At 56.4% G+C, this 18,486-nt stretch overlaps 1 protein-coding gene across 2 annotated transcripts in view; it reads left to right on the plus strand.

Annotated features, from left to right (window-relative positions):
* DNAH17 (dynein axonemal heavy chain 17) overlaps window positions 1–18,486 on the plus strand; it is a 33,621-nt gene that overhangs the window by 14,213 nt on the left and 922 nt on the right. For both annotated transcript variants that reach the window (XM_064676249.1, XM_064676250.1), the window contains exons 39-80: window positions 62–200; window positions 976–1,203; window positions 1,356–1,493; window positions 2,019–2,151; window positions 2,336–2,463; window positions 2,555–2,703; window positions 2,929–3,211; window positions 3,300–3,473; window positions 4,089–4,296; window positions 4,392–4,557; window positions 4,641–4,743; window positions 4,900–5,047; window positions 5,173–5,264; window positions 5,442–5,603; window positions 5,696–5,860; window positions 6,000–6,191; window positions 6,591–6,857; window positions 7,316–7,477; window positions 7,975–8,208; window positions 8,400–8,564; window positions 8,659–8,754; window positions 8,847–9,064; window positions 9,289–9,496; window positions 9,710–9,825; window positions 10,094–10,286; window positions 10,400–10,635; window positions 10,903–11,019; window positions 11,513–11,717; window positions 12,040–12,204; window positions 12,333–12,473; window positions 12,613–12,783; window positions 12,950–13,072; window positions 13,220–13,413; window positions 13,529–13,677; window positions 13,807–13,934; window positions 14,197–14,424; window positions 14,946–15,137; window positions 15,698–15,877; window positions 16,198–16,380; window positions 17,051–17,233; window positions 17,442–17,585; window positions 18,104–18,329. In XM_064676249.1, coding sequence (XP_064532319.1) covers window positions 62–200; window positions 976–1,203; window positions 1,356–1,493; window positions 2,019–2,151; window positions 2,336–2,463; window positions 2,555–2,703; window positions 2,929–3,211; window positions 3,300–3,473; window positions 4,089–4,296; window positions 4,392–4,557; window positions 4,641–4,743; window positions 4,900–5,047; window positions 5,173–5,264; window positions 5,442–5,603; window positions 5,696–5,860; window positions 6,000–6,191; window positions 6,591–6,857; window positions 7,316–7,477; window positions 7,975–8,208; window positions 8,400–8,564; window positions 8,659–8,754; window positions 8,847–9,064; window positions 9,289–9,496; window positions 9,710–9,825; window positions 10,094–10,286; window positions 10,400–10,635; window positions 10,903–11,019; window positions 11,513–11,717; window positions 12,040–12,204; window positions 12,333–12,473; window positions 12,613–12,783; window positions 12,950–13,072; window positions 13,220–13,413; window positions 13,529–13,677; window positions 13,807–13,934; window positions 14,197–14,424; window positions 14,946–15,137; window positions 15,698–15,877; window positions 16,198–16,380; window positions 17,051–17,233; window positions 17,442–17,585; window positions 18,104–18,329 — 7,232 coding nt within the window. The remainder of the gene's footprint in view (window positions 1–61; window positions 201–975; window positions 1,204–1,355; window positions 1,494–2,018; window positions 2,152–2,335; window positions 2,464–2,554; window positions 2,704–2,928; window positions 3,212–3,299; window positions 3,474–4,088; window positions 4,297–4,391; window positions 4,558–4,640; window positions 4,744–4,899; window positions 5,048–5,172; window positions 5,265–5,441; window positions 5,604–5,695; window positions 5,861–5,999; window positions 6,192–6,590; window positions 6,858–7,315; window positions 7,478–7,974; window positions 8,209–8,399; window positions 8,565–8,658; window positions 8,755–8,846; window positions 9,065–9,288; window positions 9,497–9,709; window positions 9,826–10,093; window positions 10,287–10,399; window positions 10,636–10,902; window positions 11,020–11,512; window positions 11,718–12,039; window positions 12,205–12,332; window positions 12,474–12,612; window positions 12,784–12,949; window positions 13,073–13,219; window positions 13,414–13,528; window positions 13,678–13,806; window positions 13,935–14,196; window positions 14,425–14,945; window positions 15,138–15,697; window positions 15,878–16,197; window positions 16,381–17,050; window positions 17,234–17,441; window positions 17,586–18,103; window positions 18,330–18,486) is intronic.

Consider the following 18,486-nt stretch of genomic DNA (forward strand, 5'->3'; position numbering starts at 1 on the left):
CGGGCTGTGGGAGGGCAAAGACATGGTGTGCAGCCCTGCCAACCTCTGTGCTCCTCTGCAGACCCTGCGCCATGGTGGTCCCTGATTTTGAACTGATCTGTGAAATCATGCTTGTGGCAGAGGGGTTTCTCGATGCCAGGCTGCTGGCAAGAAAGTTCATCACTCTGTACACACTCTGCAAAGAGCTGTTGTCGAAACAGGTAATTAACAATATCACACAGGATAGAGGAAAGAGTCCATTTGAACTTCAGACCTGAAACACTGTAGTGGGATTGCTGGTGGTGATGCGTGGGGTGATGTTCTGCACAGCTCAGGTCTATGGCAGGACAAGTTCCACTTCCATCTGGTGCATCATATGGTATCTTTCTGCCTTAGGGAAGGAATCAAGAAGGCCAAAAGTAGAATAACATGGAATTAGAATTAGAATTAGAATTTTAGAATTAGAATTAGAATTTTAGAATTAGAATTAGAATTTTAGAATTAGAATTAGAATTTTAGAATTAGAATTAGAATTTTAGAATTAGAATTAGAATTTTAGAATTAGAATTAGAATTTTAGAATTAGAATTAGAATTTTAGAATTAGAATTTTAGAATTAGAATTTTAGAATTAGAATTTTAGAATTAGAATTAGAATTAGAATTAGAATTAGAATTAGAATTAGAATTAGAATTAGAATTAGAATTAATTAGAATTGAGCCAGTTAAGGTGAGAGCTTCTAGATATTATCCATCTTAGCAGAGGTGTTTCACACCTAAAACATGTCTCCAAGAAGGAAGCTGGATTCCCATTCCCCTTGTGACTGATGAAGGCTTCTCCTGTAAACAAGCTCAGTTTAGGTCCCCCAGTTGGGCTGGACCACACACCGTGTGGGTGACCTGTCTGTGGGGCAATAGACAGAGTGTTCCTCTGTGGTGCTGTTTGAAGCTGTTATCATTCACCAAAATGAAATGGTAATTCTTTGCTGCCTGTCACAGGACCACTACGACTGGGGGCTGCGAGCCATCAAGTCCGTGCTGGTGGTGGCGGGCTCCTTGAAGAGGGGGGACCCCGGCTGTGCCGAGGACCAGGTTCTGATGAGAGCTTTACGAGACTTCAACATCCCCAAGATCGTGACAGATGACTTGCCTGTGTTCATGGGGCTGATTGGAGACCTGTTCCCAGCGCTGGACGTCCCCAGGAAGAGGGACCTCAACTTTGAGAAGGTGCAAGCCCAGGCACAGCACCAGCACTGGAGACGTCTCAGCCCTGGCAGGGTTCAGAGGCTGATGGTCCATTCAGCACTTCTGGAAGTGGCCAGCTCGTCTCCAGGGTCTTGCCAAAGCTGCCAGTGGTCAGCACCTGCTCTCCCTCCCAGGTCATCCGTGAGTCCGTGCTGGAGCTGAAGCTGCAGGCAGAGGAGAACTTTGTGCTGAAGGTGGTGCAGCTGGAGGAGCTGCTGCAAGTGCGACATTCTGTCTTTGTCGTCGGCAACGCCGGCTGCGGCAAGTCCCAGGTAGCAGCCAAACCATCCTGAGGACATGGGGCCTGAGCATATCCCATGGCCTCCCACAGCTCTTGGTGAGGGCATGACCACAGGCCACAGCCAGCCATGCAGACCCTGGTGCCACCAGAACAGCATTTGGGTGGGGGACTGCAGTGCAGCCATGACCATGCCTGGCCCTCCAGCACTGCCTGTGCCAGACTGAGCCCATGGAGCTGAGCGGGTTTGGGATGCACAGCTCAGGGGCTGCTCATGAGTGGAGCAGGGACAATGTAGGGAGCAGGCAGAGGCATGCTCTCACAATGCTGTGCATGCTGGGGTGCCAGCAGGATGACAGGACAGTGCTGGCTGGTGGGGTCAGGGCTCCCACAACAGCCCAGCCAGGAGCTGGCTCTGCAGAGGGAGGTCAGGTGCATTCCCAGCAGCAGCCCATGTGGGAGCAGGACTCCGTGCCCTCTGCTGCGGGCAGATGCTGCCGAAGGCCGTGGACACCCTGGTGGGAGCAGCACCCGCAGCTGCACCATCCCCTCCCCACAGGTGCTGAAGTCGCTCAACAAAACGTACCAAAAGCTGCAGCGGAGGCCAGTCACCGTGGACCTCGACCCCAAGGCCGTGACCTGCAATGAGCTGTTCGGGGTCATCCATCCGGCCACGCGGGAGTGGAAGGATGGTGAGACACCAGTGCTGTGAGCTTTGTTTACAGGATGTGAGATGGAAAGGGAAGACCTTTGCTTGGGGCTCTTTCCTGGAGTGGGAGGGAGAAGGAATGTCTTTCATGGGAGCACCAGTCCTGTGTGTCTCCCAGCAAACATCTGTGCATGGAGAGGACCAACCCATGTCTCTCTGTGGGGCAGGTCTGTTCTCCACAGCGATGCGTGACCTGGCCAACATCACACATGACGGGCCCAAGTGGATCATCCTCGATGGAGACATTGATCCCATGTGGATCGAGTCCCTGAACACAGTCATGGATGACAATAAGGTTGGTGCCATCACACTCCAGGGGCTTTGCTTGCTCGCTAACTCAGGAGGATCAGCTCCGGGCATCCCTCACAACGAGCCACTTCCCCCAGGTTCTCACCTTGGCCAGCAACGAGCGTATCCCCCTCACCCCCACCATGCGGCTCATCTTCGAGATCAGCCACCTGCGCACGGCCACGCCCGCCACCGTGTCCCGGGCGGGAATCCTCTACATCAACCCCACCGACCTCGGCTGGCACCCGTGAGCCAGGGAGGGAGAAGGATGGGGTGGGAAGGGATCAGATGGACAGGGTGGGACAAGATGGGATCTGAGGGGATGGGATGGGACAGGATGGGCTGGGATCTGATGGGATGGGACAGGATGGGACAAAATGAGATGAGGAGATGAGATGGGATGAGATGAGATGGTATGGGATGGGCACTGGCCCCCACATGCTCACTGCAGCCCTGCTTGTCCCTCCCACAGCATTGTGACCAGCTGGATTGAGACGAGGACAGTAAAGTCTGAGAAGGCCATTCTGATGGTCCTCTTTGACAAGTACCTGCCGCCGTGCCTGGAGAAGCTCAAGTCTGGGTTCAAGACAATCACCCCTGTCCCTGAGGTCACAGGCATACAGACAGTGCTGTCCCTTCTGGAATGTCTCCTGACACCAAAGAATGTCCCACCAGACTCACCCCGGGAGCGATATGAGCTCTACTTTGTTTTTGCCTGTACCTGGGCCTTTGGCGGGGCCTTGTTCCAGGACCAGGTACTGCCACGGGACCACCTGGCACCTGGCAGCCCTTGCTGTGTCCCATCGTGTGGCTGGTGTCTGAGTGTCTTTGTTTTGTCCCCAGCTGGTAGATCACCGCCAGCAGTTCAGCAAGTGGTGGCTGACGGATTTTAAAGCCGTCAAGTTTCCTAACGAGGGGACAATTTTTGACTATTACATTGATCCGGAAACGAAGAGATTCAAACCCTGGGATGAAAGAGTGCCACAGTTCGAGCTCGACCCCGAAGTCCCCTTACAGGTATTTCCCATGAGCTCTATGTTTATATAGTTTATTTGATTACTACTCTACAGTCTTCCCCTCAGCAATGCCTGGAGTGTCACTGGGATTTGGGCTGGGGGCATCCAGCAAACCCAATGGCTTCCTGTAGTTATTTTTACCCTGCAGAAACCCCAGCAAGGGCTACAAGTTCCACCTCTTCTTTAACTTCAGATTAACCTGCAGCTTCATAGAGTCTCATGAAATAACTATTGCCTGAGTGCAAAATTTCCTTTAGCACTTGATTTATGTCTCCTGCGATGCTGTCCAGAGGGGGGTTATCAAAGCTGTCAGGGCAAGGGCAAGGAACCACGACTGGGTTTGGCCGTGGGCTGAGCAGACACCAGAGGTGGTTTCAGGAACTGTCCATTTTGTTCTGTGTAGTAACTCAGTTTTAGTCAGAAAGGCTTTAGAATAGTTGAGTACCCAAGACCTGTAGGTTTAGAGAGGGAGCAGGTTTGTATGCAGAGAGCATCGTCCATTGGAGCTGCTGTGAAGGCCGTGCAGGGCTCTGGCACGCTGGCCCCTGCTCCAGCAGAGGATCCCACCTCTGCCAGTGCCGGGGCAAGCACCAGGACTGACAGCCCCTCTCCCCAGGCCGCCATGGTGCACACCACAGAGACCATCCGCCTCCGCTACTTCCTGGACCTGCTGATGGAGAAGCGGCAGCCGGTGATGCTGGTGGGGAACGCAGGGACGGGGAAGTCGGTCCTAATGTGGGACAAGCTGGAAGCACTTGGCACAGACGAATATCTGGTGCAGTCTGTGCCCCTCAACTTCTACACCACCTCAGCCATGCTGCAGGGTGAGGCTGTCAGAGTCAGCAGCTGGCCCCATGCCAGGCTGTGCCACAGGGTCCTGCAGTGCTGACCCACCACCCACCTGCTCCTCTTGCTGCAGCTGTCCTTGAGAAACCCTTGGAGAAGAAATCGGGAAGAATCTACGGCCCACCCGGCTCCAGAAGGCTGGTGTACTTCATTGACGACATGAACATGCCAGAGGTGGACAAATATGGCACCGTGGCACCACACACGCTCATCCGGCAGCACCTGGACCATGGGCACTGGTGGGTGCCAGAGGGGCACAGCACGATGGGGGGAACCTGACCCCATCCCCAGGGAAAGCATCACAGTGCTGGTCCCTGCACAGGTACGACAGGACCAAACTGACCCTGAAGGACATTCGTAACTGCCAGTACGTGGCCTGCATGAACCCAACCGCGGGGTCCTTCACCATCGACTCACGGCTGCAGGTGCGCGGGATCCAGGGGCCAGGCTGTGTCCAGCACATCCGTTCCCCTTGGGCCAAGGCCCAGAGGGTGGGGTGAGGCAGGGCCCTGCGATGTCGTCTGGCTGTGTTAGCCCCCGCAGGGCAAAGCGCCCATCGCAATTTCTGCCCCTTTCTGCAGCGCCACTTCTGCGTCCTCGCTGTGAGCTTTCCCAGCCGGGAGGCTCTGCACACCGTGTATGGCACCATCCTGGAGCAGCACCTGGCCCGGCAGCAGATACCACAACCTCTCCAGAAGATGCAGCCCCAGCTGGTAGCAGCGGCACTGGGTGAGCCCCTGCCACCCTGGGGTGGGATGTGCCAGCATTGGCCCCTGGGGAATGCACTGTTGGGGAGCCAGGCTCGGGGATCTCTGGGGACCTGGTACCCACTCACCCCCTTCTCCTCCCGACAGCCCTGCACCAGAAGGTTTCCACCACCTTTCTGCCAACAGCTATCAAGTTCCACTACCTCTTCAACCTGCGAGACCTCTCCAACATATTTCAGGTAGCTTGAGGGCTGTTTCTTCTAAAACATCCTTATTTCTCCCTTTCCTCATCCCACAGTCTTGCAGCATACCTTTTTCCTGAAACAGGCCTTGGCCTCTTCCCAGAGCCAACCTTTACACTCGGCTCTGAGTGGCACTAAAATAACCCTGAGGGCTGTGAGGTTTGTGTTTGTCAGGGGCTGCTCTTCTCCACCCCTGAGTGCCTGAAAAGCCCTGTGGACTTGGTGCGTCTCTGGCTTCATGAAGCAGAGAGGGTGTACGGAGACAAGCTCGTTGATGAAGAGGATCAGGGTGGCTTCAAGAAGCTGCTGGTGGACACCTGCAAAACCGCCTTTCAAGTAAGTTGTGCTGAAAAGGAGAGGGCTCCAGTCTGGTGGCTCTGCCTTGGTATCCCGTGGCCAAACCCCACAGCTGGAATTGCCTTTCCCAGGAGCTCAGCGAAGACGTGGTGTTTGCCAAGCCCAACATCTACTGGCACTTCGCCCAGGGCTTTGATGAGTCCAAGTACATGCCGGTGCCAAGCTGGGCAACTCTGAGTGACCTGCTCGGGGAAGCCCTGGACAGCTACAATGAGGTGAACGCGGCAATGAACCTGGTGAGTGCCCATGGTGGGCAGCGCCGCCCTGAAAAGACGTGACTGCGGCATCGCACTGCTTGGGTCAGTGCATTTTGGGCACTTGCTACTTCCCTGCCCTGATCCAGAACACTGAACCTTCCCCTCCTGTTTTCTTCAGGTGCTCTTCGAAGATGCTGTGTCTCACATTTGCAGAATTAGCAGGATCTTGGAGTCTCCTCGGGGCAATGCGCTGCTGGTGGGGGTGGGAGGCAGTGGGAAGCAGAGCCTGGCACGGCTGGCAGCAAGCATCAGCAACCTGAGCGTGTTCCAGATCACACTGAGGAAAGGCTATGGCACCGCGGACCTAAAGGTGGGAGTAGCTTTGGGCCCTGGGCCAGTGCTGCCTGCTGAGGGCAAGGTCCTGCACCTGCAGCGCTGGTGCCTAGGGTGGGCTCATGGGGCTCTGCTCTCCTCACATCAGTGCATTTGCACACCAGGATCTGCTCATAGGTGACACCCAGGAGTCCTGCCCCAAGGGGCCACAGCACTTCCCCAGCCAGGGACAGGCAGGAGCCACTGGTGAGGAGGGCAGGTGCAGTGTGGGCAGCCCTGATGCTGCACCCATCTCCGGGCTGAGCAGTTGGCACCACCTCCTTCCCAAATGATCCTTCCCAAAGGCTCCCCCCTGGCTCCTCAGGGCTGCTGCAAACACTTTGGAGAATACCTCATGGAGGTTGATCCAGGGGGTGACAGTTTCTCTCTGTCCCAGGTGGACCTCGCCTCCCAGTACATCAAGGCAGCCGTGAAGAACGTCCCCACTGTGTTCCTGATGACGGACTCCCAGGTGGCTGAAGAATCATTCCTGGTTCTAATCAATGACTTCTTGGCGTCCGGGGAAGTGCCAGGTCTCTTTCAGGATTCCGACCTGGAAACCATCATCGGTTCCATGAGACCCCAGGTGAAGGCCCTTGGATTGGAGGATTCAAAGGAAAACTGCTGGAAATTCTTTATAGAAAAAGTCCGGCGCCAGTTAAAGGTGGGTGTTTGCTCCCCAGGGTGGTTTGTCCATGCCCCTGACTTGCCTGATCCAAAACCTCTTTGCAACAGGGCACCCTGAAGTTTCATCTCAGGGTGGTGGGTTTGGGCAAAAGGTGTTTTCAGAGGCTCTCCAGATGCCTCCTGCCCCAGGGGTGCAGGACAGAACACCCTGTATTGACCTTCCTGGAGGCAGAGCAGCACCTCCATGGCCGTGGGCCATACTGGGCACTCACAGGGACTCTGACTGTGCTCAGCTGCTGACTGCAGCCACCAAAGGGGACACAATCCAGCTCTGGTGAGTGGCACAAGGTGCACAACCACAGACCACCTCCCATGTACTGGGAGTTACTGGGAGGGCAGCACAGCCCTGGTCTGCAGCAGAAGCCTTGCCCCTGGTGACGTTCCCGCCAACCCAACAGCGGGGACACCCTGCTCAGCAGTGCTGCTCTGCCCCAGGTCGTCCTCTGCTTCTCCCCCGTGGGCTCAACCCTGCGTGTGCGGGCCAGGAGGTTCCCTGCTGTGGTCAACTGCACAGCCATCGACTGGTTCCACGAGTGGCCAGAGGATGCTCTCGTGTCTGTCAGCGGCAGGTTCCTGGAGGAAACGGAGGACATTGAGGTGAGCTGGGACCCCCGGCACAGCTGCTATCCTGGGGCACTGGGGATCCCTGCACCTTTGCTGCTCTCCTTGTTTAATGTGCCCAGGGATAGGGTCTGGTGTGACCAAGGGGGCAAGGGGCAGCAAGCTGGGAATAGGTCTGGGATAGGCTCACATCTGGTTCTGGGGTCAGAGCCTGCAGCCCTGCACCGTGCTTGTGGGGATGAACCTTCCCTCATTTTTTTCTGTCCTTAAAGCACCCCCTCAGGTAACAGCCTAGGGACAGCAGCTTCTCCCAGTGCAGGGTTGAGTCAGGGACCCAGAGCTGGGCATGGGAACTGGTGCTGGTGCCATGACTACCAGCATGTCTCAGCCCTGCACTGTGCTGTTAACAAAAAGGTTCACTTTGGCCTCTGCGGCTGGACACAGAGCCAGTGCTGCAGGAGGGCTCAGTGCAGCCCCTGCACATCACTGCAGGCACCCACTGCAGCAGCTCCCTGTCTGTGCTCCCTATGCAGCCAGAGGTCAAGGTCTCCATCAGCCAGTTCATGTCCTTTGTCCACACGAGCGCGAAGGAGATGTCCAAGACCTACCTGGCTGTGGAGAGACGCTATAATTACACCACGCCAAAGACCTTCCTGGAGCAGATAAAGCTCTACCAAAGCCTGCTGGCAAGTAAAAGGAGCAAGCTCTCTGCCAACATCGAGAGGCTGGAGAAGGGGTTGATGAAGCTGCAGAGCACAGCATCACAGGTGCCTATCTACAGCCTCGCTCATGCATTGTGCCTGCTGCGGGTCCAGCATGGGGAGAGAGAGCAGGCATGTCCCTGCAGGGTGGTCAAGGTGGCCACAAGGTCCCCAAGCTGTACCAAGCCACCGCTCTGAGGCCAGGCAGGGTTTGGCAGTATTGGCCCTCTGATCTGCTCTGTTTCTCCATTGTTGAGGTGGATGACCTGAAAGCCATGCTGGCAATCCAGGAGGCAGAACTGAAGCAGAAGAATGAGGACACAGATAAACTGATCCACGTGGTGGGTGTTGAGACAGAGAAGGTCACCAAGGAGAAAGCCATTGCTGATGAGGAGGAGCTGAAGGTCGAGGCCATTAACAAGGTGCGTGGCACTGAGCCAGTGCCCAGTGTGGGACAGGGCAGCGTGAGCTCTGTGGCTACGGCCGCTCACCCCCTCCTGCATCCTCCCTCCCCAGGTCGTGGCTGAGAAGCAACAAGCCTGTGCAAGTGACCTGGCAGAAGCAGAGGTGGTGCTCTCTGCTGCCCGCGAGGCCCTCAACACACTCAACAAGGTGGGCGAGCTCTCGGTGGGAAGCAGGTGCCCAGCTAGCGCTGGTGGCCCCACAGCAGGGTGATGCTCAGTGGCCCTGCCGTCCCCTCCCAGTACAACCTGACAGAGCTGAAGTCCTTTGGGGCTCCGCCCCCAGAAGTGGTGAATGTGATGGCAGCTGTGTTGATTCTGACGGCCGAAAATGGCAAGATTCCAAAGGACAAGAGCTGGACAGCAGCAAAAGTCAAGATAGGAAAAATAGACACCTTCCTTTCAAGCTTACAAAACTATGATGGGGAAAACATCCCTGAACCCTGTCTCAAGGCATTTCAGTGAGTCTCTGGCTGGCTCCTGCCCCAGCCCAGCCCTTGGGCAGGGTGGCCAGGGGGACCCTCACCTGGGAGCACAGCAGAGTTTGGGGGCAGGAGTGGGATCCAGGTGTTGGCCCTGCTCTCCCACCTTTCTGCCCACTGTCAGCTCAAGCCCCAGGAGGAGTGGGAAGGGTCGCTGGCAGCCACGGCACGGTGCCATAGCATGGCATGTGCTCCCATTCCAGGCCGTACCGGGCAGACCCCGGGTTTGATCCCGAGTTCATCAAGTCCAAATCAACGGCCGCGGCGGGGCTGTGCTCCTGGTGCCTCAACATGGTCCGCTACTACGAGGTGCACTGTGAGGTGAAGCCCAAGAGGCAGGCGGTGGCTGACGCCGATGCCGAGCTGGCGGAGGCACAGCAGAGGCTCAGTCGCATTAAGAGCAAAATTGTGGTAAGTGTGTGTCCCCCAGCCCCCAGGCAGGGCCAGCCACCAGCGCCCACCACGACCCCCTCAGCCACCAAACAAGCAAGAGAGGTTTCTGTAACTCCATGAACCTGGAGCCCAGGCCAAGCACTGGGCTGGGACAGGGCCACTGCAGAGCTCCGGGAGCATGGAGCCTCCTGTCCAGGTAAGGAATAACTGTGGGACTGTTCTCTTCCAAAGACCCTGAATGCCAATCTGGCAACTCTCACTACTCAGTTTGAGAAAGCCACAGCAGAAAAGATCAAATGCCAGCAGGAGGCTGATGAAACCAACAAAGTCATCACCTTGGCAAACAGGTACCGTGCAAATGCTGGCTCCAAAGCACTGGGGCAGGCTGATGCCCCCTGGCATTGCTTGGTGGCCGTGGGAGCAACAGAGCCCCCCATACCCTCCACAAATTAAAAACTCCTGAGATAAATTGGGCCAAAAATTCATGGGGGTACACAGCCCTGATGCCATTTTCTGATGATGCCCTGGGGCATCATGGCTGAGTCATCCCCCTCACTGGGTCACAGCACTGGGAGCACCAGCACACAGCAGCCACCATCTCCTCTGACCTCCCAGGCTTGTTGGGGGTCTGGCGTCCGAAAATGTCCGCTGGGCTGAGTCAGTGGACCAGCTCAGAGAGCAGGAGAAGACGCTGTGCGGGGACGTGCTGCTGGTCTCTGCCTTTGTGTCCTACGTCGGATATTTCACCAAGAAGTACAGGGCTGAGCTGATGGAGCAGCACTGGATCCCCTTCCTCAATGGGCTGACGGTGAGAGACCACAGATTCCATCCCAGAGTGCCCAGGGCTCCTTCACCCCCGCCCACCAGCACTGGAGGCTCCCACCTCTCTGTGGCCAGCCACCCAACAGCCCCTCCCTGCAGGTGCCCATCCCCATCACCCCAGGCCTGGACCCCCTCAGCCTCCTCACGGACTCTGCCGATGTGGCTGCCTGGAACAACCAGGGCCTGCCCAGCGACCGCACTTCCACCGAGAACGCTGCCATCCTCTGCAGCACCCAGCGGTGGCCACTGCTCGTGGATGCCCAGCTCCAGGGCAGCAAGTGGATCAAGAACAAATACGGGGAGGAGCTGCAGGTCGTCCGCCTGGGCCAGCGGAGGTGGGCCAGGGGCTGCAAAGTTGGGCACAGGCTTGGGCTGCACTGGCCCCCATTCCCCTGCCATGGAAGGGTGCAGGGTGCTGTGAGCCAGGGCAACCACATCCCCATCAGACTCAGGGCACCTGAGGGCAGCAGCTCCACAGTTCTGCGGGGGCCAGGGCTGGCAGAGCACAGCAGGGTCCCAACAGGGCACGGTGGCTGGAAGGCACCCCCTGAGCCCCCACAGTGTACAGGCTTGCCACGTGCACCTCCCCTCTCTCCACTCAGGTACCTGGACACAATCGCACAGGCAGTCTCTGAAGGACAGACACTGCTGATCGAGGACATTGGTGAGACAGTGGAGGCGGTGCTGGACCCACTGCTGGGCAAGACCATCTTGGGCAGGTGAGCACACCCCAGTGCCGAGTGGTTTCACCTGCCCCGAGCAATCACTGCTGCCCCAAAATGCTGGTCGATGCCCCTTTGCTGCCGGCAGTTGAGGGCCTGATCCTTCCTTGGTTTTGGCCACATCCCCCAGTGTTCTCCAGTATGTCCCACTGTACTGATGTGGCCTTTTGGGCTATTCTTGTCTTCAGTACCCAGTTCATTTAGTGATTTAAGGACATGTCCCCTGGGGCACCTGCCATAAGCAGGTGATAAGCTGGAAGGGGAGAAGCACCCCAGAAGCCATGGGGGGGCTGCAGCAGGGCAGCCTCCAGCTCCTGCTCCTCCACCCTTGCCCTGCTGGGGCTGGTTTGGCACTTCTGCCCTTGCTGAGCCTTTTCCCAACCAAAGAAATCCATTCTGAGCAGCTGGGAACAGCACACGGGCTGATTGCATGTGTCTGTGATGAGTTACTACCCAGTGTGTGGACTAATTTGTTTAATTAACTGAACAGATACATTAGGATTGGAGATAAAGAAGTGGAGTATCACCAGCAGTTCCGCTTGATCCTGCATACCCGATGTTTCAACCCGCACTACAAGCCAGAGGTGCAGGCTCAGTGCACTCTCATCAACTTCTTGGTGACACGGGAGGGCCTGGAGGACCAGCTTCTGGCCGCCGTGGTGGCCCGGGAGCGGCCGGACCTGGAGACCCTGAAGGTACAGGCCCAGCTGCTGGATGGAGGGGTGGGAGAGGATGGGGCACTGTGGAGGTTTTGGGGCAGGGAGCAGAAGAGCTCCCCTCTGTGTGCTCCCTGCTGTTTGTCAAGAGCCAAGCGAGCCCCAACCAGACCCTGCAACTGCAGGTCCCCCATTGCTCCTGCAGCCAGCACTGCCCTGGTGGGTGATGGTGGGTCCCAGGAGGGGCCACGGCCACCCTCCCCTTGCATGAGCACATCGGTGGCCATATGACAGAGTGACTGGTGCCAGCACTCGGTCATGATCTCTTGAGTGACGTATCCCTTGGGGGCTGCTGTCACAGGCAAACCTAACCAAGAGCCAGAACGAGTTCAAGATCAAGCTGAAGGAGCTGGAGGACTCACTGCTCGCCCGGCTGTCGGCTGCTGGGGGAGACTTCCTGCGGGACACAGCTCTGGTGGAAAACCTGGAAACAACAAAGCGCACAGCCAAGGAAATCGAAGAAAAAGTAAACATGCTGCCCTGGCCCTGGTGCCACAGGCAGAGGGACAGCTCGGCTGAGCACCCAGCCAGAGGGCAGGCACTGCTTCAGCCCATGCCTTGGTTCTGGTAACACCCACCCCCGTGTGCCTCCAGGTGAAAGAAGCTAAAGTCACCGAAGTACAAATAAACGTCGCAAGAGAGAACTACCGCCCGGCGGCAGAGCGCGCGTCCCTGCTGTACTTCATCCTGAGTGACCTCGGCAAGATCAACCCCATCTACCAGTTCTCTCTCAAGGTAGACAGGGAGTGAGGAGGGAGCTGGTGTGTGCGGGTGGGACGGGGCTGGGGGAGGATGGAGATTCAGTGTTTCAGCATTTATGCTGCTGACGAGCTCCCAGCAGCTGGACACTGATGCCTGCCGGGATCTTCTTCAGGCCTTCAATGGAGTTTTTGAGAAAGCCATCCAGCGTGCGGCCCCCAGCCAGGACACCAAGCAAAGGGTGGTCAACCTGACGGACCAGATCACCTACTCGGTCTATATGTACACAGCACAGGGCCTCTTTGAGAGAGACAAACTCATCTTCCTGGCCCAGGTTGCCTTCCAGGTAATCCCTGTGAATGTCTGGGGCTCCTGCTGTACGACAGGTGCTTATGTGGCTTTAGACAGGTTGTTCTCACTCCTGTGCTGCTGCCGGATGCTCAAAGCCTCTCGCCCCCTCGCGCCGGGGCAGTGGCACCAGGTGGCTGTGATGCTGCACTCCCAACTTCCAGGTCCTGACCATCAAGAAAGAAGTGAACCCAGCAGAGCTGGACTTTCTCCTGCGCTTCCCTTCCAAGGCCGGCGTCACGTCTCCCGTGGATTTTCTGCAGACCCAGGGCTGGGGTGCTGTCAAGGTGGGTCCGTGCGGTCGCCTGCTGTGCCAAGGCAATGCCAGCACGGCCCCTGGCACAGGGTCACCTGGGGTCCAGGGTCACCTTCATGGGTTCCCTGAGGAACCCAGAGCCCAGGAATGATTTAGTCCTTCTCTGTGGAACCTGAAGGCTCTCTCAGACATGGAAGAGTTCAGGAACCTGGACAGTGACATAGAGAACTCAGCAAAGCGATGGAAAAGGTTTGTGGAGATGGAGGCGCCAGAAAAGGAGGCGCTCCCCATGGACTGGAAGAACAAATCAGCCCTGCAGAAGCTGTGTGTGCTGCGGTGCCTGCGCCCCGACAGGATGACCTATGCCATCAAGTGAGCTGGTGCCCAGCACAGGGCCCTCCTGCAAGAGCCCTGAGGTGTCATCATGCCAGCTGTGCCCAGCGACTGCATCTCTTCTGACTCACTGGATGGTTCTATTTTTTTGTAGGAAATTTGTGGAAGAGAAGATGGGGAGGAAGTATGTGGAAGGAAGGAGCATTGACTTCTCCGAGGTGTACAAGGAGAGCAGCCCCTCCACACCCCTGTTTTTCATCCTCTCCCCTGGCGTGGATCCGCTGAAGGATGTGGAGGCACTGGGTGAGCCACTGCCCACCTCAGGCTGGCACCAGCCCCAACAGCCACGAGCTGGTGTGGGGCCAAGCGGCTGGAATGCACAACCCCAGCTCAGTGCCCATACCGATAATTCTGGTGTACGCTCCCTCCCAGGCACGAGGCTGAACTTCACCATCGACAATGGGAAGATCCACAACGTGTCACTGGGGCAGGGCCAGGAGGTTGTGGCAGAACAGGCCATGGAGGTGGCCGCTGAGCAGGGCCACTGGGTCATCCTACAGGTGGGTGGGGGCCACTGTGGTGCACCACAGGACACAGCCCTGACGGCAGCCGGGCACACCAGGGCACCCAGCCCTGCCAGTATCCAGTCACACAGTACACAGTCACCCCACTGGTGATGGCAGTGACACTGCTGCGGCCAGCTGGTTGTATCCAGCCCAAGTGCTGTCCTGTCTTGCTGCACCTTCTCCCTGTGGAGCAATAGTAGGAATTTGGCAGGGGGGGGAGGTGAGATTCATGAGGTACAGGCTGTTCCTGTTGCAGAACATCCATCTGGTGGCCCGGTGGCTGGACACACTGGACAAGCTGGTGGAGCAGCACAGCATGGACAGCCACCCCGAGTACCGGCTGTTCATGAGCGCCGAGCCAGCCCCCAGCCCCGAGTCGCACATCATCCCACAGGGGCTGCTGGAAAACTCCATCAAAATCACCAGCGAGCCGCCGACCGGCATGCGGGCCAACCTGCACAGGGCCCTCGACCTCTTCTGCCAGGTACCCCCCGCACCACCCCCCACCCTTCCACAGCTGCTCCTCGGGACCGTTCAGGCCAGGGTGTCTGGCTCATCCCCTCCCAGGGTTCCACAGGCTGAGCATCTTTGGGGGGTGTCACTGCAGCCAGAAACACTGCACCCCAAGCCAGCCCCCCCCCGGGACATCCTCCTGTAGTGCCCAGAGCCCCCATTTGCCAGGGTAACCAGAGCTGCCCGAGGGCTCCAGACACAAGGAAGTGCCAGGTTGCCAATGCCTTTCCTGAGACTGAACCTGGAGCTGCTGCAGTTTCAGCATGAACAAGATGCCTCAGCTGTCAGCAGGGCATTGGGGTGTGGCATCCTAATTCTTCCGTAAACAAATGAGTGCAAAAATTACCAACTAGCCAAGTATTAAAATACAATTTTATGCCTTTTTTTTTCTAATAAACACCTTCAGTTCTCTTTTGCCAATGAACGTTCTTAACTAGAGGGGCATCTGATAGCAGTATTCACCTGCAACCCCCCATCACTGTTCCCCCACAGGAAACACTGGAGCAGTGCAGCAAAGAGACTGAGTTCAGGTGCATCCTGTTTGCACTCTGCTACTTCCACGCAGCGGTGGCCGAGCGGCGCAGGTTTGGCACCCAGGGCTGGAACAGGCCCTACCCCTTCAACAGCGGCGACCTGACCGTCTCTGTTAACGTCCTGCACAACTACCTGGAGGCCAACGCCAAGGTGAGGGATGACAGGGTGACCACTCTACACACAGCACACACGGCAACAATCAGCCTTTCTCAGAACCTTCACCAGTTTGCAGCACAAACAGTCTCATGAAGAAGCCCAGGGCTGGCAGCAGCTCCTCCCCTGGTCCCCACACACTCAGGCAGGGGAAGGGGCTGAGTCCTTGGCCCCACTGAGCTGAGTAGAAAAAGGCATCAGGCACCAACTGGGACAAGTGCCTGCCCCGACCTGTGCCTTGGTGCTTGCTGCCCGGAGAAGGAAGGTGTGAGCAGGGCTGAAGTCTCGCCCTTAGACCTGCCCTTGCAGACACAATTGATGCTGGTTGAAGATGGGATGATGGGATTCAAAGCACAGACAGCTGTGTCCATGAGACAGGGAGAAATCTGTGGGTGAACAAGAGACACTCCAGATGAGATCCTGTTCACTGTCCCTGAGCCTCTGTGGGCCCAGGGACTGTCACCTCCCTGCACACTGGACAGGTCAATCCCAGAGCTGCTGCATGGGGGACTCCAGGGGAGCTGCACAGGAGTTCCAACTCAAGCCTCTCCCCACAGGTACCATGGGATGATCTCCGGTACCTCTTTGGTGAGATCATGTATGGAGGGCACATCACTGACGACTGGGACCGCCGGCTGTGCCGCACGTACCTGAGCGAGTATGTCCAGCCGGAGATGCTGGAAGGGGAGGTGTTGTTGGCTCCAGGGTTTCCAGTCCCTCCCCGCTTGGATTACCAGGTAAGAAAGACAAACATTGCAATTTGCTATGGAAAACCCCTGCTCTGGATAAATGCACACGAGTCCAAGTTCCCCCACGTTCACTAAGGGGTATGTAGGGAAAGAGAGTGTCAATCCCCCGGAACTAGGATTGCTGTAAAAATAATTCCTGTGGCTGGGGCAGGAGGGTGGGACATGAGTGAAAAAAAATAGCCTCCATGAGCACAGGCAGGTGGTGCAAAGGGCCCCTGAGGGCAGTGATGGGTTTTCAAGGCTGCAGGGAAGTTTGGGCTCCTTTGCCTGTACCTCCTGAGCTAACACTGGCCCTGCCCTGCACTCAGGACTACCACCAGTACATCGACGACAACCTGCCAGGCGAGAGCCCCCACCTGTACGGGCTGCACCCCAACGCAGAGATGGGCTTCCTGACCGTCACCTCGGACAGGCTCTTCCGCACGGTCCTGGAACTGCAGCCCAAGGAATCTGAGGCTGGTGGAGGCACAGGTGGCTCCCGGGAGGAACAGGCATGTCAAGTCTCTTTACAGCAGAAATTGAGTTGGTTTTTTTTAAATCTGTGGTTATTTTTATTATGGAGGAAAAAAAAACCCTCTTAATGGTGACAGCTGAGAGGCCAGGGGGTGGGGGACAGATGCAGGCCCAGAAACAACAGAGAGCAGGACTCATAACAATCAGGAAGGGGTGGTAGAAGGAGGTGATTCCAGCCCAGCTGTGCTGTCAGCCCGGGGACAGTGGCACGTACGGCAGCGCAGTCAGGAAGGTCCTGCTCTGATGGGGTTGAGATGCACCTCTGGCAACATGTGGCTTACATGGGGCTTCTCAGCAGGTGGAGAGAGCTGAGGAACCTCTGTTCATGATGGCAACTACTAAAAATACAAATTTAAAATATAAAATAAAATTTAAAAAAAAAAAAAAGGGCTTCTTCCTGACTGCCTGGACCTTACATGTGAGTTTCACAGTCTCCATGGCCTCAGCTCTGACTTCCTTGGCTATCAAAGAAGAGCTACAGCTTTTAAAGAGCCAAGAGCAGTTAGAAACAGAATGGAGCATTAGTAACAGAGAAGGCAGCACAGGGAAACACCAAGGCAGAAAAAGAAAAATCTTACCAACCTAATTAACCATAACCCTGCAGCATTTTTCCCTGGGTAAGAGCAGTTTATGGCATTGTCATTCCAGGTGAAGTCAGTCCTGGATGAGATCCTTGGGCAGCTGCCAGAGCCATTCAATATGGAGGAGCTGATGGCAAAGGCAAAGGAAAAGACTCCGTACACGGTTGTTGCCCTCCAGGAATGTGAGAGGATGAACATCCTGACCAATGAGATGAGGCGCTCGCTGAAGGAGCTGGACCTGGGACTGCAGGTATGGAGCAGGCAGCTGCCTGGATCATTTCCCAGGACTTCCAAAGCACTGTGTGCCCTTGCTGGAGCTCTTACCCATAGCACTGTGGTGGGTGTGGCCAGGTGGCCTCAGGCTCCTGCTCTGCTCCAGTCTGAGCCCAAGCACATCCCTCTGCCTGTCCCACCACTGGCTGCAGGTGCCACTGCTCAGGCTTTTCTCTTTTTCAAAGGGAGAGCTGACAATTACATCAGAGATGGAAGAGCTGGGAAATGCTCTCTTCTATGACAGCATTCCAGAATCCTGGACACGTCACGCTTATCCCTCCCTCCTCAGCTTGGGAACCTGGTACGCGGACCTGCTCGTGCGGATCAGGGTGAGCAGAGTTCCTGTGATGAACTGAGTCAGAGCTCAGGGCGCGAGTGGGTACTGCTGACACCAGAACTCTCCCCACCAGTGCACTGGTTTATTGCTAACTGGTTTATTTCTCAGTATCACTTTAAGCAGCCTGAAGTACCTGAAAGGGGCTGTTCCCCCAGGGATGAGAGCACAAATCTGATCAGGGTTCCCATTACAGTACATCACTGTAGCAAAAGGGCACCAGCTCCCCCATCACAACTCTGGGTGTCCCCAAAAAAAAAATATTTAATAAAACTGGCTTTGTTAAAAAATAACAGTGGTATTTCCTGCACTGCAAATTCACCTTCATTGCTGCAGGGGAATCTGCTGTTTATTCATCCCACACCACCTCCAGCCAGTCCCCTACTCTGCAAGATTACCTGAAGCTCGGGTCAGGCAGTGAAGTGTCAGCTCTATCACACTGTTCCTGGTGCAGTGTCCTGCGGTTCACAGCCCACCCTCCACCCTGAAGGACTCTGCTGGTTTATTTTCCAGGAACTGGAAGTCTGGGCAACAGACTTTGTGCTGCCTGCAACAGTGTGGCTGGCAGGATTCTTCAACCCCCAGTCCTTCCTCACGGCCATCATGCAGTCCACAGCCAGGAAAAAGCAGTGGCCACTGGATAAGATGTGTCTGGCAACGGATGTGACCAAGAAAACCCGGGAGGACATAACATTTCCACCTAGAGAAGGCTCCTATGTGCACGGGCTGTTCATGGAAGGTAAAAACTGCATCTTTGAGATGTTTCAGACATGGAGCAGGCCCAGCTCAGCCCTTCTCCCTCCTGCAGCAGAGCAGGTGTTGGCACTTGCTGGCCGATCTTCCCTGCCCGGCTCTGGCAGTGGGGCAGTGCAGAGCCCTGGCTCCAGGCTTAGACG

Source organism: Pseudopipra pipra, chromosome 19, assembly GCF_036250125.1.
Source record: "Pseudopipra pipra isolate bDixPip1 chromosome 19, bDixPip1.hap1, whole genome shotgun sequence".
Taxonomy (NCBI): Eukaryota; Metazoa; Chordata; class Aves; order Passeriformes; family Pipridae; genus Pseudopipra; species Pseudopipra pipra.